Source organism: Octopus bimaculoides, chromosome 9 (assembly GCF_046866305.1).
Source record: "Octopus bimaculoides isolate indiv1 chromosome 9, ASM4686630v1, whole genome shotgun sequence".
In the NCBI taxonomy this organism is placed as follows: Eukaryota; Metazoa; Mollusca; class Cephalopoda; order Octopoda; family Octopodidae; genus Octopus; species Octopus bimaculoides.
This window is the reverse complement of record NC_142936.1, coordinates 82,917,109-82,944,442: the sequence shown is the minus strand read 5'-3', so window position 1 is coordinate 82,944,442 and position 27,334 is coordinate 82,917,109. Positions and strand designations below refer to the sequence as shown.

The window sequence follows — 27,334 nt, the reverse complement described above, 5'->3', positions numbered from 1 at the left end:
TTCGATTGGCTAAAATGACATAACTTTAAATGCTTGTAATTTCTTTATTATTAATTTCTAGAAAAAAAACGGAAAAAATTTGGACGCAATTTTTGTCAGTATGCCAAATATCGGAACAACATTTTCTGAAAATTTGTAAAATTTCAAGTGGTCGGAAGAAATTTAACAAAACTCTCTCTGTATATGTGAATAGATAGATAGACAGATACAGATAGAGAGAGAGAGAGAGAGAGAGAGAGAGAGAGTGAAAGAGACAGACAGACAAAGAGAGGAGACGCACACATACACACACAGTTTAGCCCAAGGTTGCCACATGTCGAACGAAGTGGTATAAACTGCAGTTTGTCAAAGTTTATGAGAGGGGACTCTTAGATTCAAGGACCACCAACGTTCCCATAGGAAACTTGTAATAAACGTGAGTATTGTTCACCAGTTGAGATACAAATAAAAAAAAGAAACTAAAGATGAAGATCAAGAATAAAAGAAGTCATGAAATGTACTGCAGTTTTACAGTTCCCTCTTTCGGCAAACTCCTGAACTAATTCTGACAAGGTGAGATAACTCTAGATATTTACATATCAAAACAGTTTGACAGGTTAAATTGGCAGAAAGCATCATGATTCGCTGTTTATTCCATCAACACGTTGCCATTAGTCGTTCCAGTTGGAAACCCCTTTTATTCAGTACCCCACTTTATTCCAAGCTAACTAACTTGTCTAAAGCTTGTTACACAGATTTCTCTAACTTTTCATTCGCCACGTATGTATGTTTATTAATCGTTTCTAACTCTTAATTCTTTATTTTCCTTAGATACTGCTTAACCTTCTTAGGTACCTGCATCTTTTCTCTCATCTATAAACGTTGACCTATTCATATATTATCCAGTGCTTCTCTGAAATTAACACAATCACCTGTATATCTTCGACATACCTTTGCTTTATATAAATGTTTACTCTTTTATATTATAATCGCCACTTCAAAATTCATAGAATCACAGTATATAAAAATTAAGGCTGCTTTTGATAAACTTTGTTATTCAATTTGGTCATGGTCACACGAAAGAAAGTTATTTTTATTAATGTAACATGTCCAGAACTTAAAGTTAAATAGGAACGTTAAATTATACAAACTCCCCGGTAATTTTTACTCAGTTTCTGCCCCATTCAAAGCACTGTTGTTTAAATCAGCTTTAATTTCGTACAGTCATGAACAACCTGCGGCCCGCTGGACTTTTTGAATGACATGCCTAATGAAAAATTATATTGTAGTGCGACCCGCCAGATGATGAGCCCTATCATGCGGCTCGCTTCTCAAAAAAAGTTGCCCGTGCCTAATCTAGTACGTATCAGTGGTCAAAGATGTTCCAACCGTGATCGTTTGGTCTTTCTTTTCGGATATACTGAATCTTGGACTAGCAGTATCTAATGCGTCTCTGTTGCTTTAAAGTTTATTCGGCTGTAATTTGAAGGGGATTTGGCTGCTCTTTCTAGCAGTTCAATTGGCAGTTCTACGGTTCTCTCGCAGATAAGTGGGTGTTACTGTTTCCATGAATGAGTAGATTTATGATTACAGGTATTTCTGCCGTGGTTATATCTCTTTCTTTTCTTTCTTACTTTAAGGTATTATGTACACTCCGGACTACGTGTCGCTTTTTTTTTCTTTTTTATAGATAACAGGATGTGATTTTAGGTCCCGTGCGACTACGTGTACGCTCCCTTTTTGACTCACCTTTTGTTTTATGTGATACTTCTCGGCACCAAACAAAACTTGTATACTAAAGGATTCAGTTAAATCGATGTATTTAGGGTGGACGTCTTAACCTAGATGAAATGCCTCGAGGTGTATCTTCTAGCTCTTTACGTCCCGAGTTCAAATTCCGCTGAGGTCAACTTTACTTTTCATCGTTTTAGGGTTGATAAAATAAAGTACTGGTAAAATAATAGTTTTTATTTTAGACACAATGCTAGCAATTTTTAGGCGAGTTGTGTAGTCGATTACATTGATTGTTACTTTAACTTATCAACCCTTCGGCGAGATTTGAACTCTGGACATAAAAAGAAATATTGCCAAATATTTATTTTAACGCGGTAACGATTCTGCCAGCTTGCCAAGTATAGCAATAATTCTTTCTAATCTTGGCACAAGGCCAGCACTTTTAAAGGGAAGGGCAAAGTCAGTTACATGGGCCCAGTACTTGACTGGTACTTTATTTCATCGACCCTAAAAGCATGAAAGGCAAAGTTGGTTTCGGCGGGATTTGAACTCAGAACGTAAAGGTGGAAGAAATGCCATTAAGCAGTTTGTCCAGCGTGCTAACGATTCTGGTAGCTCGCTACCTTTATAATTATAATGCGTTCAAGTTTTGGCACGAGGCTCGGTACCTTAATAATAATAATAATAATAATCCTTTCTGCTATAAGCACAAGGCTTGAATTTTGTGGTGATGGGCAAGTTGATTACACCGACTGCAGTACTCAACTGGTACGTAATTTGTCGACCTCGGTGGAATTTGAACTCAGAACGTAGCGGCAGACGAAATACCTATTTCTTTACTGCCCACAAGGGGCTACACACAGAGGGGACAAACAAGGACAGACAAACGGATTAAGTCGATTATATCGACCCCAGTGCGTAACTGGTACTTAATTTATCGACCCCGAAAGGATGAAAGGCAAAGTCGACCTCGGCGGAATTTGAACTCAGAACGTAGCGGCAGACGAAATACCGCTGAGCATTCCTCCCGGCGTGCTAACGATTCTGCCTGCTCGCCGCCTTCGTAATAATAACTATTTCTTTTATTTGCCACCGGGACGAAGGATGAAGGTGACAATACAAAAGCAGACTTAAAGAAGGGGTGGGATTTACCCATAATGAAATCATTAATAATAATCTAAAAATATATATAAACGAGGCAGAAATAATCGTATTTATAAGAGTGGTTTAAGTTTTGATTAATATTGTTTTTTCCACCCTGTATAATTTTTTTTTTCTGATTAGCTTTTGACATTCCTTGTACTAAAGTTTGCAACTAGACTAGGGTCGCCACTCGCCTGCATTGTCCAGGCCATGTCCTGGATTCAGTTGTCAAAATTTGCGTCCCTGAAGAATTTAAAAGAAAAACTTTTAATTTTACAAAATTATGTATGGGTATTTTTTTATTTACCATGTCCCCCAGTATCTGTAGTTTATAATAAGAAAAAAGTCAAAGGCCCAAAGTGTGTGTTGGGCTGGGTCACGGAGGGTCATGGTGATTGTCAGCGGAGATGTCCTGGATTCTAATTGTTCAGGTATGGTAACCCTACCCTAACTTAATTAAAATAATCATGACCTAGTATCAGGGGTGTGGACTTGACAAATCAAAAGCTTACCATGTAATACTTCCCTTGTCAATAATTCATCATCATTGTTTAACGTCCGTTTTCCATGCTGGCATGGGTTGGACGGTTTGACAGGAACTGACCAACTAGAGAGCTGTCCAGGCTTCATTTATCTGTTTTGGCATGGTTTCTATGGCCGAATGCCTTTCCTAACGCCAACCACTTTACAAAGTGTGCTGGGTGCTTTTTATGTGCTTTTGACTCAGCAGTAGCCATAGCCTTTTGTAAGCCTTTACAATGTAAAGGAGGGATAAATATTTGATTAAAACTGCCATTGAAGATAGATTGGATGCAGACGTAGTTCTCTGGTTAAGAAATTCACCTTGCAACCATATGGTTTCATGTTCAATCCCACTGCACAGTACCATGAGCAAGTGTCTTCTACCTTCACTTTGGGTTGATACAATACATTGGGTGTGGAATTTGGTAGGCATACACTGTGTGGAAGCCTGTTGTATGTGTATATATGTATTTGTATGTCTTTTGCTGATGTATATCAATGAAGTATGTAAACACCAGCTAGGAAGCCAAAAACTGGTGTTCTTTGAGCGAGGTCTTTTGTGATATTTGTTTTGAAACTAGTTTTAAACATTGTCTTGTGATTCTTGTCCCTCTTTCCCTGACTATGTTGTGAGAAAAACAAACTTTCAATAACTTGTCCTTGTGTAAAGTGTATGTGTGTGTAGTGGGATGAGGAAAAGTAGGTGAAATCTATAATGTTGTTGACAATTTTGAGGAAACTGAGACAACAGTGCTTTCATGACTGAACAATTTAACAAAGTTATGTAAAACATCTGTAAACATTACATTCCATGTGTTAGTTGAGAATTACCCAACTAACAGTTAGTAGAGTAAAACATTTGAAAATGTTTGTGCTAAAAATATAAAATATTTTGTGAGAAACAATTTCAACATTTTGAAATGATGTCCATTTTGCTGACTTTTTACTGAAGAAGCTAAAACTATTTTTATCGCACAAAAAGAGGAAGAAGTATTTTTCATCATCATCATCCTCATCCTTTGACATCCATTTTCCATGCTAGCATAAGTTGGACGGTTTGACCAGAGCTGGGAAGCTGCACCAGGTTCCAGTCTGATTTGGTTTGGTTTCTATGGCTGGATGGCCTTCCTAACACAAACCATATCACAGTGTGTACTGGATGTGTTCAACAGAGCACTGGCACAAGTGCTTATTACATGGCACTGGCACAAGTGCTTATTATGTGACACTGGCACACGTGCTTATTACGTGACACCGGCACACGTGCTTATTACGTGACACCGGCACAAGTGTTTATTACGTGACGCCGGCACAAGTGCTTATTACGTGACGCCGGCACAAGTGCTTATTACGTGACGCCGGCACAAGTGCTTATTACGTGACGCCGGCACAAGTGCTTATTACGTGACGCCGGCACAAGTGCTTATTACGTGACGCCGGCACAAGTGCTTATTACGTGACGCCGGCACAAGTGCTTATTACGTGACGCCGGCACAAGTGCTTATTACGTGACGCCGGCACAAGTGCTTATTACGTGACGCCGGCACAAGTGCTTATTACGTGACGCCGGCACAAGTGCTTATTACGTGACGCCGGCACAAGTGCTTATTACGTGACGCCGGCACAAGTGCTTATTACGTGACGCCGGCACAAGTGCTTATTACGTGACGCCGGCACAAGTGCTTATTACGTGACGCCGGCACAAGTGCTTATTACGTGACGCCGGCACAAGTGCTTATTACGTGACGCCGGCACAAGTGCTTATTACGTGACGCCGGCACAAGTGCTTATTACGTGACGCCGGCACAAGTGCTTATTACGTGACGCCGGCACAAGTGCTTATTACGTGACGCCGGCACAAGTGCTTATTACGTGACGCCGGCACAAGTGCTTATTACGTGACGCCGGCACAAGTGCTTATTACGTGACGCCGGCACAAGTGCTTATTACGTGACGCCGGCACAAGTGCTTATTACGTGACGCCGGCACAAGTGCTTATTACGTGACGCCGGCACAAGTGCTTATTACGTGACGCCGGCACAAGTGCTTATTACGTGACGCCGGCACAAGTGCTTATTACGTGACGCCGGCACAAGTGCTTATTACGTGACGCCGGCACAAGTGCTTATTACGTGACGCCGGCACAAGTGCTTATTACGTGACGCCGGCACAAGTGCTTATTACGTGACGCCGGCACAAGTGCTTATTACGTGACGCCGGCACAAGTGCTTATTACGTGACGCCGGCACAAGTGCTTATTACGTGACGCCGGCACAAGTGCTTATTACGTGACGCCGGCACAAGTGCTTATTACGTGACGCCGGCACAAGTGCTTATTACGTGACGCCGGCACAAGTGCTTATTACGTGACGCCGGCACAAGTGCTTATTACGTGACGCCGGCACAAGTGCTTATTACGTGACGCCGGCACAAGTGCTTATTACGTGACGCCGGCACAAGTGCTTATTACGTGACGCCGGCACAAGTGCTTATTACGTGACGCCGGCACAAGTGCTTATTACGTGACGCCGGCACAAGTGCTTATTACGTGACGCCGGCACAAGTGCTTATTACGTGACGCCGGCACAAGTGCTTATTACGTGACGCCGGCACAAGTGCTTATTACGTGACGCCGGCACAAGTGCTTATTACGTGACGCCGGCACAAGTGCTTATTACGTGACGCCGGCACAAGTGCTTATTACGTGACGCCGGCACAAGTGCTTATTACGTGACGCCGGCACAAGTGCTTATCACGTGGTACTTGGCACCAACACAAGTGCTTATCACGTGGCGCCGGCACAAGTGCTTATCACGTGGCGCCGGCACAAGTGCTTATCACGTGGCGCCGGCACAAGTGCTTATCACGTGGCGCCGGCACAAGTGCTTATCACGTGGCGCCGGCACAAGTGCTTATCACGTGGCGCCGGCACAAGTGCTTATCACGTGGCGCCGGCACAAGTGCTTATCACGTGGCGCCGGCACAAGTGCTTATCACGTGGCGCCGGCACAAGTGCTTTTTATGTGGCACCAGCACAGCACCCTTGCAAGCCAACCCTCTTCACCAGGGGATGTGACCTTGTTAAGGTTTCAGAATCAACATCTTTTATCTTTCTGGCATTTAGATAAAAGACTGATAAATTAACCCATTTGTCTTCAACATCTTGAATCAGACTTTTCACATTCGATAGTTGTATGCAATGAGACTGGCCTCCTAAAATATGATTATTTCACTATTTTGTTTCATCATCATTTAATGTCCATAATTCATGCTGGCATGGATCAAATGGTTTGACAGGATTCGATGGGCCCAAGGACTGCATTATGTACCAGTGCCTGCTTTGGCATGGTTTCTTTGACTGGATGCTTTTCCTAACATCAACCACTTTATAGCATGGACTTGGTGCTTTTTTTTTTTGTACCCTTGAATTATTTGAGTTGCTGTGCCGTATGCAGGAGTATTAACTCTGGAGTAGGTGGTGAGGACAGTCACATGGTAGTGGGGGGATTACTATGGGAAGCTGGGGTGCAGAGCAGGTTCTAGAAGAAGGATCTGCATGGCTACTCACATCTAGTAAGTGAAGAGGAGAAAGAGAAAATGATCAGTAGGAGCTGCAAGAGATAGATGATGGTGTGAAATGCCCTGGTAGCTTCCACAAGGCACAAGGTGGGGAAAAGTGGGTGGGTGAGTGGTTTGCAAGATTGTAGGGGAAGGAGAATGTGAGGTTACAATGTGTGGAAGCTAAAACTAGTTTTCCATATGTTAAGTAATTGAGACATTTTTATTAATGTCTTAGCCAGTGGGGGAAGGAAAGTGTCTATAACTCTGTTTTAGGCCTTTGAGACTGGTGAGAGGATGTTGTTTTTGGACTAAAAACTGGAAAACTTTGGATAAATATTTAGTTGTTAAAATCTGTGATAATTCCACATCTTTACTCTCATCTTCATCTTTAGCACAGTGCTACTCCATCTCTGTGGAGGCGCAATGGCCCATTGGTTAGGGCAGCGGACTTGCGGTCATAGGATCGTGGTTTCGATTCCCAGACCTGGCGTTGTGAGTGTTTATTGAGTGAAAACACCTAAAGCTCCACGAGGCTCCGGCAGGGGATGGTGGCAAACCCTGCTGTACTCTTTCACCACAACTTTCTCTCATTCTTTCTTCCTATTTCTGTTGTGCCTGTAATTCAAAGGGCCAGCCTTGTCACACTGTGTCACGCTGAATATCCGCGAGAACTACGTTAAGGGTACACGTGTCTGTGGAGTGCTCAGCCATCTGCAAGTTAATTTCATGAGCAGGCTGTTCCGTTGATCGGATCAACTGGAACCCTCGACGTCGTAAGCGACGGAGTGCCAACAACAACAACAACTCCATCTCTATGAGGTCCTCATTAGATATTTTTTTATTGTGTAGTTCCAGTATCTCTGCTGGATCATCTGTATTTATTTCATTAAATCTAGTGTGCCAATCCAATAACCTCTTGATTAGTATTTTATATATTGCTTCCTCCAAACCAAGGAAGTTTGTAAGGCAGTTTGGATAGGTTTTACTCCAGACAAAATTAATTGCAATTGTTTTTACTTCTCACGCTGACTTTATCAAATTTTCAATAGCATACATGATATGGTAATCATGCTGCAATTCTTGGATCTATTTTAAAACGGGGGCGCCAGTATTTTCTTAACGAAACACTAACGAAACACTTTGAAACTTGGGACACTGGTAGACTCTTAGTCTTCTTAACAAAAAAAAGGAATTCGCAAGTTATTCCATGTTAAAGTTGTCGTATTTCTGTAATTTCAACCAATCACTGACATCTATTCAGCTCAATAGAGTTACTGCTGGGCGGTCATAAAAATGTTATTCCCTGTGACATATTTCATCCGGTTTAATCGTAATTTATACGCAAATATTGTTTATATAATAAATTACGCTGTGCGTATCTATGTGTGTAACAATTTTAGAGTTCGGATTCTAGAGTTAGGGTTAGTTTTAGGGTTAGGGGATTAATACGATATACACCGTTACAGCGCTAACTGTTTTCAACTGAATAGACGTCAGTGATTAGTAGAAATTATCGAAATAAGACAATTTTTTACATGAAATAAATTCGAATACAAAAATATTTTTCTGTTCTATAACACAAAATAGATAAGTATACGAAGTTTGAAAGTCTTTCCGTACCAAAAACACTACATAAAACATAAATGAAAACTGGCGCCCCCGTTTTAAAATAGATCCCAATTCTTTACAATCGATTAATTTAGATCATGTAAGAACTTAATGATATGTGATAAAAAAGTGGTCTTTGAATTTAGTAATAATTCTCTAATGCATAGTTTGAATAATGTTGGTTGTATTAGGAGGCAAAAACTATTTGAATATTATCTGTCATGTCAGCAGGTTAAGATAGCAATCTTGGAATAAAAGAAATTGAACAATTAACATCTTTTATTCATTATTTTTAAAAATATTTTACTGAACTGAAAACATGCAATATACTACAAAAGAAAACCAAAAAACTAAGATGAAACAAAAATTTTGTATGAAAGCTATTTTTCTGTAGTATTCAGTTGAGGACACCTTGAATATGCTATTAGATTTTATTTATTGACCAGGTTATTGAGGTCTCTTAGACAATAAAATTCTTATCTGCTTTATTAAATCATTCTTATCATGAGTTTCATTAACAAGTGTTATATACAAGTAGAACGTACTTTATCTCTTAGAGTTTGCAGGTGACAGTGTAACTACAATCTGTTACCACTCACAGAACTATCTAATGGTCCCCATTTAACTGATATCACTTTTCAACAGTCTCTCACCTCTATCAATGTTGACAGCCATGGAAAACAGAATATGTCTAGATTACTACCTTTGACCTGTAATAGAGCTTGAGAATAAACCAAAAGCTACTGCATCTCCCCATACTACCACCATCACTACTGCTGCTGCTGCTATCCCCCCATCTCAGTTTGATGAGATTTTTCTGGCGGTTTGGCAAATTTCATGGCAATTCTGCATACTGTCATAGAGTAAAATATTTAAGAAACAAAAGCTATGTAATTAGAAAATTAAAATAATTTCCATAAGGTACTTATTGTTTATAAAAATATGTGCCCAGCGTCGCCTTTCTGGCACTTGTGCTCGTGGCATGTGTAAGGACTTTCGAGCGAGATCGTTGCCAGTGGCCCTGGACTGGCTCTTGTGCGGGTGGCACATAAATTACACCATTTTGAGCGTGGCCGTTGCCAGTACCGCCTGACTGGCCTTCGTGCCGGTGGCACGTAAAAGCACCCACTACACTCTTGGAGTGGTTGGCGTTAGGAAGGGCATCCAGCTGTAGAAACTCTGCCAAATCAGATTGGAGCCTGGTGTAGCCATCTGGTTTCACCAGCCCTCAGTCAAATCGTCCAACCCATGCTAGCATGGAAAGCGGACGTTAAACGACGACGATGATGATGATGATGATGATGAAGAAATATAAATATTTATGATTTATAATATGAACAATGTATACATGTATACATTGCTGATAATTATGGTTTCAAATTTTAGCACAAAGCCAGCAATTCTGGGTGGAGAGGTAAATCAATTACATCGAACCCCCATCCCCAGTGTGTGCTCAACAGGTACTTATTTTATTGATCCCAAAAGGATGAAAGGCAAAGTCGACCTCGGTGGAATTTGAACTCAGAGCATAAAGGTGGATGAAATACTGGTATGCTAACGATTCTGCCAGCTTGCCACCTTGTGTAGTTTATAAAAACGATTTCAAATTTTGGCACAAGGCCAGCAATTTTGGGGCATTATATTGACCCCTGTGCTCAACTGGTATTTATTTTATCAACCCTGAAAGGATGAAAAGCAAAGTTGGCCCCGGTGGCATTTGAACTCAGAACGTAGAGACAGATGAAATGCCACCAAGCATTTTACCCAGGGTGCTAATGATTCTGCTAGCTCACCACCTTAACTTGAGTTCATATTAAAAACAGATAAAGGAAAACAGTTATCTTGGATATCACACTGATTTATCACATGTAAGTTTCCTGGAGCCACTTATTCATGACAGATAAATCAAATGACGTAATGAAAAATTTAACCCTTTCTTTACTGTATTTATTTTGAGATGCTCTGTGTTTCTTTCAGTTAATTTTAAATATAACAAATAATTTAGTAAAATAATTTAGTTATCATTTAGCTAGTGTTAGAAACATAAATTGTGACTAAGGTTTGGTGGAAGATTTTAATTCAAAACTTAGGAAAACAAGACGTATACAATCCTGCCTACAAAGCCAGAGGTGATTTCAGCTGAGTTGGTTTCGAAAGGGTTAATATTCTGTCCAGGAAACACTATTGCCATAAGTTACATAGGTCTGGCAAATCATCAATCACTTCAATCTTTGATCATGATCTAGTAACCTGAGGTCTATCTTAGCCATTCTCTAGATATCAGCAGTATATTACTGTGTTTTACCCAATGCAGTAATATACTGCTAATGATATTATTTACTACTACTACTACTACTACTATTGCTGCTGCTGCTGCTACTACTACTACTACTACTACTACTACTACTACTACTACTACTACTACTACTACTACTATTACTACTACTACTACTACTACTACTACTACTACAACAACAACAACATAGCTGTCCTTCAATATCTCATCTGCTTTCTGCAGTCATTTATCTTCCCCGCCTTATCACCCCACTAACTCATGTGTCATTAGTCATCCGTCAGCCTAAACCTCAACCCTACCCAATTTTTACAGTTGTCACCCACTCTTCCCACTTCCCTGATTCCCCTTACTTATCATCCCTCAACATTTGTTCTTCATTATATTCACCCACTCATTCACTCCTTATCTTTAACCATCTCTCATTTTCCCACGTCTCATTCTCATCACATGTCTACTCTATCAGTACACTCACCAACACGTGTACACTTCATTTCATGTCTTTAATCTCCACCATTTCACCTACAATGTCCAGCTTTTCTCAGCTTTCCTGTGATTCACCGATTGTGTGTTTTAATATACAATCCTGCCTAACATTATTTACATTTGACGGATATTTGTCCTCATCTTGTTTGTTGTTAACGCAACGTTTCAGCTGATACACCCTCCAGCCTTCATCAGGTGTCTTGGGGAAATTTCAAACCTGGGTTCTCATTCCTAAGGTATTTTTGAGCTGGCAGAAACGTTAGCACGCCAGGCAAAATGCTTTGCGGTATTTCGTCCGTTTTTACATTCTGAGTTCAAATTCCACTGAGGTCGACTTTGCCTTTCATCTTTTCGGGGTCAATAAATTAAGTACCAGTTGCGTACTGGGGTTGATATAATTGACTGAAAAAATCTGTTATCTCTCTCTCTCTCTCTACACCGTCGCTAGAAGGGGACTTAACTCATGCTCCAATTTGAAAATTGTTAGAATTTATGGTTTAAAATTATTGTTAGAATTTATGGTTTAAAATTTATGGTTGATGGTTGACAAATTCCTACCATATTTTGTTATGTCCCTGTACAAATCATACAGGGGTCAATGAAATATGTCCTAGTCAATTGGGTCCCATTTGCATGGTTATGTGCTTTTATTTTGATATGAAGTCACCAATGTTGTGCCCATATGGTTGTGATGCATGTGCCTGGTGTGTCCTTATCAGACTGGTAGTCATGACAGGTATATTGAGCTTTGTATATTTGTACCCCTGTGTCACTTTGATAGCATGTGCTACTCTCTCACTCAATAATAATAATAATGATAATAATAATAATAATAATAATAATATTTCTATTTTCAGAGTCCCTGCTTCCAGAATGCATTCAGCATCTGAAGTGTTGGTTAATTTAGACCCAACCCAGGCCAAACTTATGTCAGAGGAGTGCATTCTTGTGGACGAGATGGACCGAGTTCTGGATAAAGCCACAAAACAGGAGTGCCATCTTATGGCAAATATTAACAAAGGTAAATTCTGCAGTTGAAGGGTAGATGGTTCATCATGTTTCTTTGTTATTAAGATCATATAAATAAATAATGTTAACTTTATTGATGATAAATCGGAAACTCAAACAGGCTTGGCTTTCTATGTTCTCGCATGATTATTGTATATCAGAAAAAGCATTATGAGTGGTGGGGTTGGCAAAAAGTGTTAAGAAGTTTGTTGAAATAAATGTCATGTGTATCACATGATAAAATAGCCATTATTTTGACTATGAAGAAAGAAGGGATAAACTTATTAGTAAATATAAGGTTGTAGTATTTGGCAAATATAAATACCAGTAAATTTGAGTTTAATATGAGTATATAGTCCTTAATATATATAAGCTGTATCTTTTGCTTGAATCCTTTAGCATTTAAACCAGCCAAATCTGGCCAAAATATTCTACATGTTTTATGTTCAAACCACCCAGATTGAGTCTTTCACACTTACCTTACAATGTCATTCTAAAAATATATAACCACATCATCAAAATTTTGAAGGTACAAGAAAATGCCTGATTAATTCAAAACAATGTCAGTAAATAAGAATTATGATATAATTTATATTTGAATGCTAAAGGGTTAATTGTGTTGGCTAGCTTCATATAAGATTAATAACTGTAACAAAGATGAGTACATATACAATTAAATTGATATATATTTGGTCTGGTTATGCTATTAGACCCACAAAGACCTTTTATAAGTTTGGAATGAGGATCAAACCATTCTATTTTGTTGTTATTTATTAGTTTACTTCTCTTCCCATTCATAATCTACCCTGTGTTGGAACAGTCAGAATTATAATATAGATTATAAGAGAAAACTTCTATTATAATTACTACTATTTACACTATGAAGCATTGTTGGCAAGTAATACAAGTTCCTATACAAAACCTGTATTAGTTTTATGTATGAACAGTATGAGCATTGTATTAGAGAAACTGGATGACTTTTACTTATGAGTTCAGGAAAGGATATCTTCACTAGAAAAGTAGTGGCATGGTCAGCTTATAACAAACTGGCTAATATTTGGACATCTGTCTGAAGATAATCCTTTGAAATTAATAGAAGAAAGAGAGACAGGAAATTTCATAAAACCATCTAAATTAAACCAGTATAAATGGAGGTTGAATTTTATATGGTGACTTTTGGCTTTATCTTTTCTTTTACAGGAATGCTGCATCGAGCCTTCAGTGTATTTTTATTCAATTCCAATGGGGAACTTTTGCTCCAACAGAGATCTTCAAAAAAAATTACATATCCAAGTATGTCAACAGATTTTGTTCCCCCTTATATTAAAATATGTAAAATTTAGTTTCTTTTTCTTTTGCAGGCATTGCTTCCATCTCTAACCAAATTGCCATCCAACCATTTCCATTATGGTCCTTGCCCATGGTGTTAAAAGCCCCTTTTATTTATATATTAAATATCCTGTTGTACATCAATCAATTAAGGATTTTTGTCATTGTAAAAGTGGTTGTTATCTGATTTAAAGACATTAGGCATTTTTTCATATTTATATTATCTAGCTCACTTCATATTTTATATTACCCTCAAATGCTGGGAGTTTCTCATCTTCAAAATAGAGATTCATTTACTTTCATTAAATTGAATTCTGATTACAGTACCTATGCTTAGAGATCTAGGAGAATAAGTTGATCAATTGTGATAGATGTTAGATTTATTGTCAGCTTTACCTGCTGTAACTCTGGTAGATTAAGTATGCATTAAGTTTAATAAAGAAATGTATCATTGATGGGTTTAAACTGGAATGGGAAAGTTGAATTACTACTAGGATCAAGGTATATTCACTAGTCTTGAGGGTCAACACACATTCATCATGTGTCAGTTTTTCTACTTCAATCATTGAATTGATCTTAGCTGGAATATCCACTCTATGGTCTTCTAACTCAGACTTCATTCTAGTATTACAAACTTGGATTCTTTGTGGTGGGCATATATCAGAAATGGCACTGGGATCCACATGAAATAAAATTAGTTCAGTAAATATATCCTCAGATAAAACACACTGCCTACATAGTAATTGTTGTAATCTAATAGACAGAGCAGGGTTCTAGGTTACTCAGTAGACTTGTTTTACAAACTAATTTCTAGGCATAGTAACAATGCAAAGATAGAATTGATAATGTGAAGATACCAATTTGTGGCTATGAACTAAGAGATCAAAGAGCACATGATTGTCACAGAAATCATTATCACTATCATAGAATTGTTTAAACATTTCTACATATGTGCTATATTTTGATGATGTTTGTGTGGATATGTCATTTCGTTTGTGCAAGTTGTTTGTCTTTTCCATTGCAAACAACTCAGCATAAGCCCTTGGAGAAGCATCTGCACCAGTGGTTCACAACTGGGGTCCATATAGCCCTTGGAGATCCTTATAAGATTTTGTTAAAATTTATAGGCTATAAATTAGTTATACTTTTGTAATAGAAAAATATTTAAAGTTTTTATTATTCAATTCCTAATAATAATTATGAAAATACAGCAGGATTTTTTTTTATATACATCGAATGGTTTTGGAGGTTCAGTTGAGTAAAATAGAAATCAAAGGGGTCCGAAGGCAAAAAATAATTGTGAACCTCTGCTGTATGTAGTCACTTGACCAACTTAGTTGTGATGTGGAGAATTGTACTTTTTGTCTGAGAGGAACAGAGTTATGTCCCTTGATCTACAGCACTCTAGCTGTAGTCGACCAGTAGAAAATAACCATGTTATACATTAGTAAAGAATACAAATAGTGGACTGTGTTTTACGATGTGAGAAAGGAGAGAAGTCCAAAATTTCAGATGCACCCATTTCTCAAATAATGAAAATAAGGTTCACCTACTTGGCATCTTGGACAAGTGTCTTCTACTATAGTCCTAGGCCAACCAAAACTTTGTGAGTGAATTTGGTAGGCAGAAACTGAAAGCAGCCCATCATGTGTGTGTGTGTGTGTGTGTATGTGTATGTGTCTTCGTATCTGTGTTTCTTACTACTGGTTGACAACCGGTGTTGGCTTGTTTACATCCCTGTAACTTAACGATCAGCAAAAGAAACCTATAGAATAAGTACCAAATTAAAAAAAAAACAAAAACAAACAAGTCGATTTGTTTGACTTAAACCCTTCAAGATGGTGTCCCAGTACGACCATAGTCAAATTAGTGAAACAAGTAATAAAAAAAATAAAAAATACCTGGTGAAAATATTTCCTTTCTCTCCGAGGGTCTTGACTGAATTGTCAAATTTCTCTTTTTCCTCACAGAATAAAAGCATATTCCACTGTTTGAAATAGCTGTAGTAAATCCCGAACTTACGAGTACAGCTCAGCTGTGTGTTTAAAGCTTTTCCCACTGTCCTCCCATTGCTGAACATCAGCTCACACCATGTTTGTATTAGAATCTTCAAGTGACAGTTGTTTCTTGTCCTGGTTTTATTTTATTTCCTCAATAGTCATTTTATATCTACAACACAGTCATAATCACAGATGTCCTGATAACCATGCAATCACAACAATTCAGTTATATATATCATTGCTATTATGCAAAAGTGTAAGTCCAAAACGTTGCTTTTTCAGAAAATGGAAAAATAGTTTCATGTTGCACGTGTAAACCGAAATATGAAATTGACAAAGGAAAGTTTGAGATGGAGATGTAGAAGGCCGTGTAGAAAGTAGAAAAGTTTGAGAGGCGACACATTCTTTGTCAATAGTAACCTGGATGTAAGGGAAATTTAGCATATACTCTTTTACTTGTTTCAGTCATTTGACTGCGGCCATGCTGGAGCACCGCCTTTTAGTCAAGCAAATCGACCCCAGGACTTATTCTTTGTAAGCCTAGTACTTATTCTATCGGTCTCTTTTGCCGAACCGCTAAGTTACGGGGACGTAAACACACCAGCATCGGTTGTCAAGCAATGGTGGGGGGACAAACACAGACACACAAACACACACACATATATATATATACACATATACGACGGGCTTCTTTCAGTTTCCGTCTACCAAATCCACTCACAAGGCTTTGGTCGGCCTGAGGCTATAGTAGAAGACACTTGCCAAAGGTACCACGCACTGGGACTGAACCCGGAACGATGTGGTTGGTAAGCAAACTACTTACCACACAGCCACTCCCTCCGTGACATGTGCGCAGTTGTTCCACTTTTTTCCAGAAAAAATGTTTTTAAAAGTTTTTAGAGGTTTAAAGTTTGATAGTTTTCACGCAACCAGGAAACAGGATTTGGAAGCTGTCATTTTGTGCGTGACAGCACGTCTTATCAAATTGTAAACAAAGCAAATAAATTAGAGTGTGTATGTGGGGGGGGGGGTAATTGAAATTAAAAACGTTTTTTTTTTTTTGTTTTTTTTTGCTAAATCGTAATGTCCGATATCGAAAACATCAATCTAAACAAAAATTACTGGTTTAAAAGTTATGGGGGAGGGGTGGTTTCCAAAGAAATACCGAAGTAAGTACTTGTGTCTGTTTGACTAAAACTTCAGCATGGTTGCTGTTCACATCTCTCTCTCTCTCTTTCTCTCTCTCTCTCTCTTTCTCTCTCTCTCTCTTTCTCTCTCTCTCTCTTTCTCTCTCTCTCTCTCTCTCTCTCTCTCTCTCTCTTCTATCTCTCTCTCTCTCTCTCTCTCTCTCTTTCGTACGGCAAGCAGCATATTTGATTCCCAAAACTCAGTAAAGATACTATTAAAACCAGAAAATTGTAAGTAAATTTGTATTAATAACAACACTTAAATATATTGAATGAATGTGTTTAAAGCTAAGTGAAATTCTTCGTCCCATTTCACTGTTAATATTCATTAATTTGTCACCTGGCGATCGTAAAAAACGAGAAGGAAACGAAGAAATGTCACTGAAAAATGCAAATTCTTTTAATGTAATTCTTCCTCGATATGCTTGCAAGGTTGTAGATTACAACTGTTTGATAACTTCGAGGGAAGAAATTGTGGAGGGAACTTAGATTATTCTTTCTTCAGCCGCTCCGACTTTGTTACCTCTCAAGTTCCGTAACTTAAATCTTTTCCACTTCCCTTTTTTTCTTTCCCTCTCCTGAATTCAAAAGCTTGAAACGGCAACATTGCGTAATCTACGTTCTCGAAAATGTATCTCTGCAGAATATCATTTAAAAATATAGATTTTAAGGATATCTATGAAGAAACAAAGTCGTGAGATAGCAGTATGATCGCCCCCCCCCCCATTAAAAAAATTGTGATGTTATTTTATTAACGAGCGTATCTCTGCAAAATTCCAGGGGAAAAAAATGCATTTTTTAGAAAGTTTTGAAGAAACATACAACCAATCAGAGCTCAACTATCAAACTAATTTGGGAGCTCATAAGAAGTGATGGGCGATAAGATAAGGTCACTTGGGTAAGGAGTGACCATGCTTCTTTTCTCTTTTAAGAATGGTTTTCTTCCTTTTATATCTCTGAAGAATGGTTATACAGCTTCAATATGATTACCATTTTAATTTCATTCATATAAGTTACATAATCATGACAGCTATAAGACTTTGTCCTTTCTTTGGTCTCTAGATATCATTTAAAATTTTTAATTGTTGATATGACATAGTGTGTCACATGTGTTTGTATATTGTCTTTATTCTCCTTTTGGTTGAAAAATAAACAGGTTAATTAACAGAGTACAGTGTCTACAAGTTGATGAGTACCACATATTCCCCTCCATTTTCTTATTGCTATATATAGGTTGCCCCTGGGAGCTCCTCTATGCTGATGACCTTGCACTAATTGCGCAGTCACTATCAGAACTAGAGAAGTTTAAGGTGTGGAAGCAAGGACTAGAATCGAAGGGCCTTAGAGTCAACCTAGCAAAAACCAAAATCCTAATAAGTAGGAAGGTAGATAAAACACAAGCCCCTTCAGGTAGATGGCCCTGCTCAGTATGCAGTAAAGGAGTAGGTAGTAACTCTATAAGATGTACCCGGTGTAAGCTATGGACACATAAGAGGTGCAGCAATATCAAAGGCAGATTAACTACAAAGTTAGTCTTTGAATGTGGCAGATGTTCAGGTGCAATAAACACTGTAAACAAACAGGAAACAACTTCTATCTCATTCCAGGGAGAAAAACTAGAGGTAGTTGATAGCTTCCGCTATCTGGGTGACCAAGTTAGTAGTGGGGGTGGGTGCGCTGAAAGTGTAACTGCTAGAATAAGAATAGCCTGGGCCAAGTTTAGAGAGCTCTTACCTCTGCTGGCGACAAAGGGACTCTCACTCAGGGTAAAAGGCAGACTGTATGACGCATGTGTACGAACAGCCATGCTACATGGCAGTGAAACCTGGGCTGTGACTGCTGAGGACATGCGTAAGCTCGCAAGGAATGAAGCCAGTATGCTCCGCTGGATGTGTAATGTAAATGTGCATACCCGTCAGAGTGTAAGTATCTTGAGAGAAAAGCTGAACATAAGAAGCGTCAGTAGTGGTGTGCAAGAGAGACGATTGCGCTGGTTTGGACATGTGGTGAGAATGAATGAGGATAGCTGCGTGAAAAAGTGCCACTCCCTAACAGTTGAGGGAACCCGTGGAAGAGGTAGGCCCAGGAAGACCTGGGCTGAGGTGGTGAGGCAAGACCTTCGAACATTGGGCCTCACCGAGGCGATGACTACTGACCGAGACCTTTGGAAATGTGCTGTGCGTGAGAAGACCCGGCAAGCCAAGTGAGATCGTTGCCAGTGCCCCTGGACTGGCCCTTGTGCGGGTGGCACATAAGATGTACCATCCTGAGCGTGACCGTTGCCAGTACCGCCTGACTAGCCTTGTAGGGTTTTCGAGCGAGATTGTTGCCAGTGCCCCTGGACTGGCTCTTGTGCGGGTGGCACATAAAAGACACCATTTCGAGCGTGGCCGTTTTCGTGCGGGTGACACGTAAAAGCACCCACTACACTCTCTGAGTGGTTGGCGTTAGGAAGGGCATCCAGCTGTAGAAACTCTGCCAAATTAGATTGGAGCCTGGTGTAGCCATCTGGTTGCACCAGTCCTCAGTCAAATCGTCCAACCCATGCTAGCATGGAAAGCGGACATTAAACGATGATGATGATGATGATGATGATTCCATTTCTTTTTACATTAGCAACAGTTCCAGCTTAACAATAATACTTTGTTGGGTGCATAAAATCATAACTCCATGATACTTTCAGTCATAAATATTTTGTGCAAAACTGTCATATGTGAGACTCACTACACTTTTGAAAAGTGCTTTTAACCGTTGTACTACACTTTGACAATTTTCACCTGAAGCAGCTGGAGATACGATATTTTGACCAAAAGAACCGGCTATTGCAAGCAGAATTAAATATTGAAAAAAAACGCATTTGGCCAAGTTTGGAGATACGACAGTTTAACATAATAGCAGCGTTTTTTTTGTTTTTTTTGTTTGTTTTTTTTGTAGCAATAAAGTTTTGTCCCCTACCATGTGTGACAACCAGTGTTAGTGTGTTTACATCTCTGTAAGTAAGGGGTTCAGCAAAAGAGACTGATAGAATAATTATGCTTTAAAAAGAAATTAGTACTGGGGTTGATTCATTCGACTAAAATTCTTCAAGGTGGTGCCCCAGCTTGGCTGCTACCAAACAGGTATTTGTTTTTGACCTATAAATATTGGTTCCAAATTTTGGCACAAGGCCAGGATTTTGTAGGGAGAAAGTAAGTCAATTACATTGATCTCAGTGTTCAACTGGTACTTATTTTATCAACCCCGAAAGGAAGAAAAGCAAAGTCGGTCTTGGTGGAATTTGAACTCAGAACATAAAGATGGATGAAATGCCACCAAAGTTTTGTGAGTGAATTTGGTAGATGGAAACTGAAAGAAGCCCATTGTATATGTGTGCGGTGTGTGTTTGTCCCCACCACTGCTTGATAACTGGTGTTGGTGTGTTTACATTTCCATAACTTAGCAGTTTGGCAAAAGACACCAATGGAAAAAGTACCCAGCTTAATAAAAAATAAATACTGGTGTTGATTTGTTCAGCTAAAATTCTTCATGGTGGTGTCCCAGCATGGCCACAGTCTAATGTAAAAGATGAAAGATATAATATGTATATGTATGTTGGGGGGACTCCGAAAGGGGTCTCAGGGAGTAGTGTCCCTACCTTCCTGAGCTAGTTTTCCACCACATTTCTTAAAAGTCGTGGTAGAGGCCTTGGTCTTGGGACCACTCATGTCTAGAAACTGATGTTGGGGCTAAGCAAGGGCATGCTCCCCATCCAGTTCCAAAAAGCCTCATGATAGCAAAGGAGAATGGGCACCAGCCAATCCAAAGTTTGGGGTGGGCTGCACCTGCCTACCTCGGTTGCTATGGCATTGAGGTAGATCCGGTCACCCCCATTAATGGGTACAAAACCCAGATTTAAAACACTGGATGATGATGATGATGTATGTATGTATGTGTATATATATATATAGTCTTGACGATACAGTTTCATATGTGTACGGTGACAACAACTTAGTGGTTATGCAATTAAATGAATTGAGTCATTAAAAAGTGTGTTGATCAGGACCGAGTACAGCAATGATGAAAAATTGTTAGTTACTGGTAGAGCAACATCTAATTAACTTGGTCACCTGTGGCTATTTCTATTAGTGTGTAACAAACCCTCAAGAATATATTAGACTTGTGCACTGTGAGTTCTGAAGCTGGTCTCAACGTCTGTTTCGATGTAGGTTGAAGTAAATAATAAATTAACCATTATCAAGGTCACAAAAAAGATTAACAGACCATGACCAGTTTGCTGTTGGTTTCCACTTCTTATTGGTTGCTATAGCAACCAGTTGTGTAGTGGAGCAAGAGACTTTCCTGAAAATCAGCACCGAAGCTGGTCAAACTACTTCAATGATCAATCATAATTTTGGATCAATATAAAAGATTGTACATTTATATTACTGTCATTGCTTTGTTAGTTATTGCTGTTGTACTCTTGATTTTGGGGATGACTTCATTCTGTATTATTATTATTATTATTAATAATATTATTATTTACAGAAAGGTGATGAGCTGGCAGAGTTATCAACATGCCGGACAAAATGCTTTGCAGTGTTTCATCTGTCTTTATGCTGTAAGTTCAAATTCCGCTCAGGTCAACTTTGCCTCTCATCCTTTTGGAGTCGATGAAATTAGTACCAGTTGACTCACCTCCTTCCCCCAAATTGTGCCTTTAGTAAAAAAGATTAATATTATTATTGACAGATTTGTTTGGGCACCAAATAAAATGCCTTGTGGTATTTATTTCAGCTCTTTACATTCTGAATTCAAATCCTGCTGCAGTTAACTTTGCCACTCATTTTTGGGGATACATAGAATTAAATACTAATTAAATAATGGGGTCTACATAGCCATCTACTCGCTCCTTTCAAAATTGCTGGCCTTGTGCCAAAATATGAAACCATTATTATTAATGTTGTTGTTGTTGTTGTTAGTAGTAGTAGTAGCAGCGGCAGCAATAGAGGTGATGATACAGTACTGAAAACTAGGTCTTTAATTTGTTCTGTTCTTATCAAATACAGTTTTAAGTGCCCACCACCACCACTACTACCAGAAGACTTTCCTACAGAGGGTATTAGGTGTCGCAGAGTAAAATAATGTTTTTCTCTTGAGCCGAATGAAGGAACTTCTATGTGGTTGCTTGATGTGCTAGAAAAACCAGTCAAATCTCTCCTTAGGCCACATCATACTGTCTTTAAGAAAATAAAGACATGTTGGATAATGTAGTTATAAATAGCTTGGGAAAAGTGGGGTTGTTTATAGCTGGAGCAATTTTAATCATACGTCTGCAGGATTGGATTTGACCTTGGGCTAATCATGAAGAACAACAGTTTGTCTTTTCTTTCAGAACATGAAGAAAACATTGCAAGTGAAAGGCATCAACAGTCTCAATGAACTTCCTTACATTTCTAGAGAGTTGATGTGTGTGTGTGTGTGTGTGTGTGTGTGTGTGTACAAGCTCACATGCACATACATTCTACAATGATCAATTCTCCCCAGCACTGTTTTAAGTGGGTAGACAGTTACTATGTGAGGGACCTCTCATATTTTCCACTTATTTCTTATTCATGTGATTATCAAACATTACGCACGCACGCACGCACACACACGCACACACACACACACACACACACATCACTGCTGATATCACTAATGAACAAGTTTACTGATGACCTGTATACTACACACATTATTTTCATCTGAACAGTTTTAGTTAGATTTCATGTTATCAACTTATCATCATTAACATCATTGTCTTATGTCTGCTTTCTGTGCTTGCATGGGTTGGATAGTTTGTTCCGGCATTCTTAACTGATGGATCAGAGAACAACATCTTCATCATAAATTTCATTTTAGCTTGATTTTTATGGCTCTAGGCCCTTCCCAACATCAACCATTTTACACAGTGGGTTGCATTTTTCATGCAACAATCTGAGAGATTGTTATGTCTTTGACAAGACTAAAGGGGTTCACTGTCACTGAACCCCACACTGAAGAGTGCTCTGGGTGTATTTTACCATGGCTTTAGCATTAGGGAAGATTGGAGTGAGAGCATGATGGGTAAGCAAGGTATGAATGGTGAGGGTGAATGATGGATGTCAGTACCAAATAGCTTGGACAGGAGTATATGTTCTATGTTCAAACTGGCCAAATTCAGCCTCTCACACCTGCCATATAATGTCTTTTTAGAATAGACATCTCAAAGTTGGAAGATAATGCATCATTAATTCGAAATAATGTGCATTAATAAGCATTAGATTAATAAAAATAAATTATGTCAGTATGTTAAATGTTACCATTAGCTATATATTATTTTGGTAAAATTTTCTCAAAAAAAAAAAAGAAAGATGTTATCTAGAGATGTCATGGATTAAAATATAGGCATTAAGGAGAGGGGAATCACTTTGAAATACATTGATGTATTGATTATTTTTACTTTTGCTTACATGTATATTCAATTTGAAGTCTTGGAATTGTTGTTTCTTTTTTTATGCTGATTCTTATGTCACAGACTATGTTCTTGCACTGCTCACACCTTTCCAAGGAAGGGTGGCAGACACAGAAAAGAGCTTGATACAGATCCACATTCATTCATACAATACTGCCTCTCTAACAAGATCATCTGTTCACAAGATTTTTTTTAAAGAATACATTTGTAGAAGTGCAGAAGTAAGCCAGAGTGGCACTAGCACCTTTTATTTAACTTCTGCAGACTTAATCCGATTAATACTTTCAGTATTAAGTAAAGAAATAATCTGCCAATACTAATTTGAGAATAAACTCCCAAATCTGTTAGTGAGCAGAATAAATCAAATACATCTTCAGGTGTGTCTTCTCTCATCTGTTATTAATTCTGTTTTTCTAATTTCAGACCATATCACAAATACTTGTTGTAGTCATCCTCTCTTTAAAGAAGCTGAATTAGAAGAAAATGATGCAATTGGTGTTCGGAGAGCTGCACAAAGGAAACTACAACATGAGTTGGGTATTCCACCAGAGCAGGTGAGATTGGAAATTATAAATTATTTCCTTATTATATTTTATTCATCATCATCATTTAACGTCCATTTTCCATGCTGGCATGGGTTGGAGGCTTGACAGGAGCTAGTGGACAAGGGAAGGGAATGGATCAGGGATGAAACACTGCAGTGTACTATGAGAGAAGGGGATCCGTGATTGAAGATGTGGGAAGTACTGAAGTCAGATCATAGGATACTGGACCTCAAAGATGGGATGACAAAATTACTGGGGTAAGAAGCATTATGTTATACAGAAAATCAGCAACATTAACATGGAAAGTAGACAATAGAATGATGATGATTTGCATGGATGAGCTTGTTCAATCAATCCTGTTGAATTGAACAAATTTGCTGGAATGCAGAGAGTCTCTGAGGTTGAATTTCCATTCTTTGAAGCATGAAAACCATTTCTGTACAGTTGTTTCAGTAATAGTGCCTTCTCTGTACACAGCACAAATGTCTCAAGAAGCTTTGACAGCTTGCTTGAAAGCAGAGAGAAACAGTTATCGAAAATGCTAATTTTTTTTCTCTTTGTCACTCCATCATCATATGTCTGAAAATAGGATAAAATTTATTCAAATTTCAAAAATGTTAAAGCAAAGTGGCAGAGGAAGAATAGAGCTACAAAAAAGAAAAAAAAACATAACATTTTATGATAAAAATATTTTTCTTGTTTATTTAAATAACATTGAAAAAGAAATGAATGAAATTACCTAACAATTCAATATTTATTATAACATTAGCATTAACTATCTTTTCTCTCACCTTGGTTTCCATAGGTACCACTTGAAGACATTCATTACATCACTAGAATGCACTACAAAGCTGGAAATGTTCCCCTTGATGGTAAATGGGGAGAACATGAAATTGATTATGTTTTATTTATTAAGAAAAACGTTGACTTAAATCTCAATCCTAACGAAGTGAAAAGTACCATGTATTTAAACTGTGATGGAGTGAAAGATTTGATGAGTAAGTTCTAGTTTGGCTTTTTAACACCTCCACTCTTCATCTCTCTATATATTATTGGAGATAATGATATAAACATTATTCTTGTCTTGGTTTTTTTACTTTCTTCTTTCTTTCTGGGTCAATAGGTTACCTGTGCCCAGACTGTAGCAAATGCTTTCATTGTTAAATATAACCTATAATATTAACTACAATATTAACTATAATAACACTGTCCATGCAAGAAATTATTGCTATTGACAGATTTGGAAGAATGTCAGATAAAAATGTTGTTGGGTATTCAGTTGCTCCTGTGTACACTCAGAGTTGACTTTGCCTTTCATACTTCATGAACAGATAGAAAAAGTGCTGGGATAACCTCCACCCGCACTCTTCCACCTCCTCCTCCTCCCAATAGAAAAAAAATAACAGTTGAACACTTGGGTCGATGTAATCAACTTACCCCATCTCCAAAATTGCTGGCCTTGTGCCAAAATTTGAAACCAATATCATAGATATTGTTGTTGGGGGCCTTGTGTCATCAATATATCATAACCTTATCAACAGGATTCAGTCTACTCTCCAAATGTTTTGTTCTTTGCCCATGCTGGAATTCAGAAGGAATGACTAAATAACCTATATAACCTTCCTTTTCTTTTCTCTTCTTTCTTTCAGAAAATTTCCGGGACCGTGGTATCCTTTTGACTCCATGGTTCCAGTTAATTGTGGATAATTTCTTGTTCCAGTGGTGGGACAATTTGCAATGTCTTAACACGCAGTACGACCATAAAACTATTTATCGACTGTCAAAGACATGAAGACTCCTGTAGAACCTTTGTTAATATTACAACAGTTCTGATAACATCAACTCAATTCCAAGATTGCGACGTCCATACTTAACTGCCTCAGCAATTCATATTTTATAATCTTTACATTTAATTTTTTTTTCTCTGTTATTTTCCTTTTTTCTTTTGTTTTCTTTATCAAATAGATAGAATGAAATATTAATTTGATTTTGTTTTGATAATATTTTATCTTGATTATGTGTGTAAATAGTTTTAAAGAATCAAGTTAGGTAAAACTGGCAAATCATGTGATAAGAACTTTGAATTGAGGCCAAGTTTTTAGTGACAGATCAGTGAAAAATTTAGCAGCAATATATAAAGTAAGGACAGTAAACAGTGATCGAACTTTCAACCATTCTACTGGGTGAAGTAGAAAGGTTTTTGCCTTTTATAAGACCCTCACCCTCATTATCCACCCACACACCACAGCAAGACTATTAAGGCTATCTACTGCTCCAACAACAGTAGATGTTGAGAGAAATATAGACAATTGTTCATTACTGTATTAATTGTTACTCTACTAATTATTTTGTTGTAAATGTTATTTTGGGGAACAGTGCTTTAATATTGTCATTAGACCCTCTGTTACTTCTATGATGCTGCTGCTATTGATGATGATGAGGAGGGGGAGGAAGGTATTAATAATAACTTAGATCATAAACTTAGAGCTGGTGTCTGATTTTTAAAACCTGTCTTTATATTGCTACCATTCTGTCAAAGGATTGATTGATAATTATATTTTACTATTTTCATGGAGAAAACTGATCATATTGTCATGAGTTCAAGCCACTCTATAGCTAATTATTGTGTATATCTCTGGGTAACATACTTTTGTATATTATAGTTTACCAGACTGGCAGCAGGTTCTATCCTTAAATCAGTGGGTAGGATTACAAGGGCATCTGTCAGTATAAACAATTATCCTGAGAAACAAACCAGATGAAGAAAAAAGAATGTAATATAGTTGTGTACATTGTCTTGTATATAAACAATATTTTTCTATATTGAACTTCTTTAAGAATAGACTCGATGTCTGTAACAATAGACACATTTGTATTGGAAGTTGAGAGTTTATTTTGTATTTTTATAAATTCTTGGTAGAATTGGTAAAGATCAGCTCATTGCTTAACATTCAAAAATTGTTGTTTGATATAAAATATTCCAGTGATTGGAGATAGAAGCATCTCTTTTTGAATGAGACTTGGTTCTGTAAATGATTTAATTTCTTTACTTCAGCTGTACCAATTACTGAAACATTCTTTTACCACTACAGAGCATGAAAAATAAACTCCTTACTTTTTGTTCTCTCATAGTTTCTTGTCTCTGTTATGTTTACCATCTTATAAATGAAATCTTTATCTCTGTTTACTCTCTGAATGGTGAAGTGACAACATTTCAAATGTAATATTAAACAGACATTAAAAACTTATTACAAAGATTTTTCTTTTGTTTGGTAATCCAGAGAGAAAATTTTAGTGTCTGCAATACTAAAATTTCTGCTTCAGAAATTCATATGGACTCTAATAATATATTTTTTATGTCTCATTTCTAAACTTTAAAACCTTCTCCTACTACACTTCTCTGTTTGATAAAATAATTTATTTTCATTTAATCACAAATTAAATAAATATCTTGATTCTGTTTCTTA

The 27,334-nt window shown here is 37.9% G+C and overlaps 1 protein-coding gene across 4 annotated transcripts; it reads left to right on the top strand.

Moving 5' to 3' along the window:
• The first annotated feature begins 213 nt into the window (after positions 1-213).
• Positions 214-27,334, top strand: LOC106879292 (isopentenyl-diphosphate Delta-isomerase 1). 4 transcript variants are annotated; one of them, XM_014928792.3, is made up of 6 exons: positions 214-552; positions 12,184-12,347; positions 13,535-13,627; positions 23,746-23,876; positions 24,673-24,865; positions 25,517-27,334. In XM_014928792.3, the coding sequence occupies exons 2-6, from the start codon at positions 12,200-12,202 to the stop codon at positions 25,657-25,659; spliced, it is 708 nt and encodes a 235-aa protein (XP_014784278.1). In that variant the 5' UTR covers positions 214-552; positions 12,184-12,199; the 3' UTR covers positions 25,660-27,334. The 4 variants fall into 4 exon arrangements, with proteins under 4 accessions (XP_014784278.1, XP_089214044.1, XP_014784277.1 ...); XM_089357918.1 differs by having other exon boundaries at positions 235-415; XM_014928791.3 differs by lacking the exon at positions 214-552 and adding an exon at positions 581-759.

Bases quoted from the DNA above. Each gene is read 5' to 3' on its own strand.
- LOC106879292 (XM_014928791.3), top strand. From the start codon at position 617: ATGATTCGCTGTTTATTCCATCAACACGTTGCCATTAGTCGTTCCAGT. The intron at 23,877-24,672 runs GTGAGATTGGAA...TGGTTTCCATAG, and splicing joins TGGGTATTCCACCAGAGCAG to GTACCACTTGAAGACATTCA. The intron at 24,866-25,516 runs GTAAGTTCTAGT...TCTTTCTTTCAG, and splicing joins TGGAGTGAAAGATTTGATGA to AAAATTTCCGGGACCGTGGT.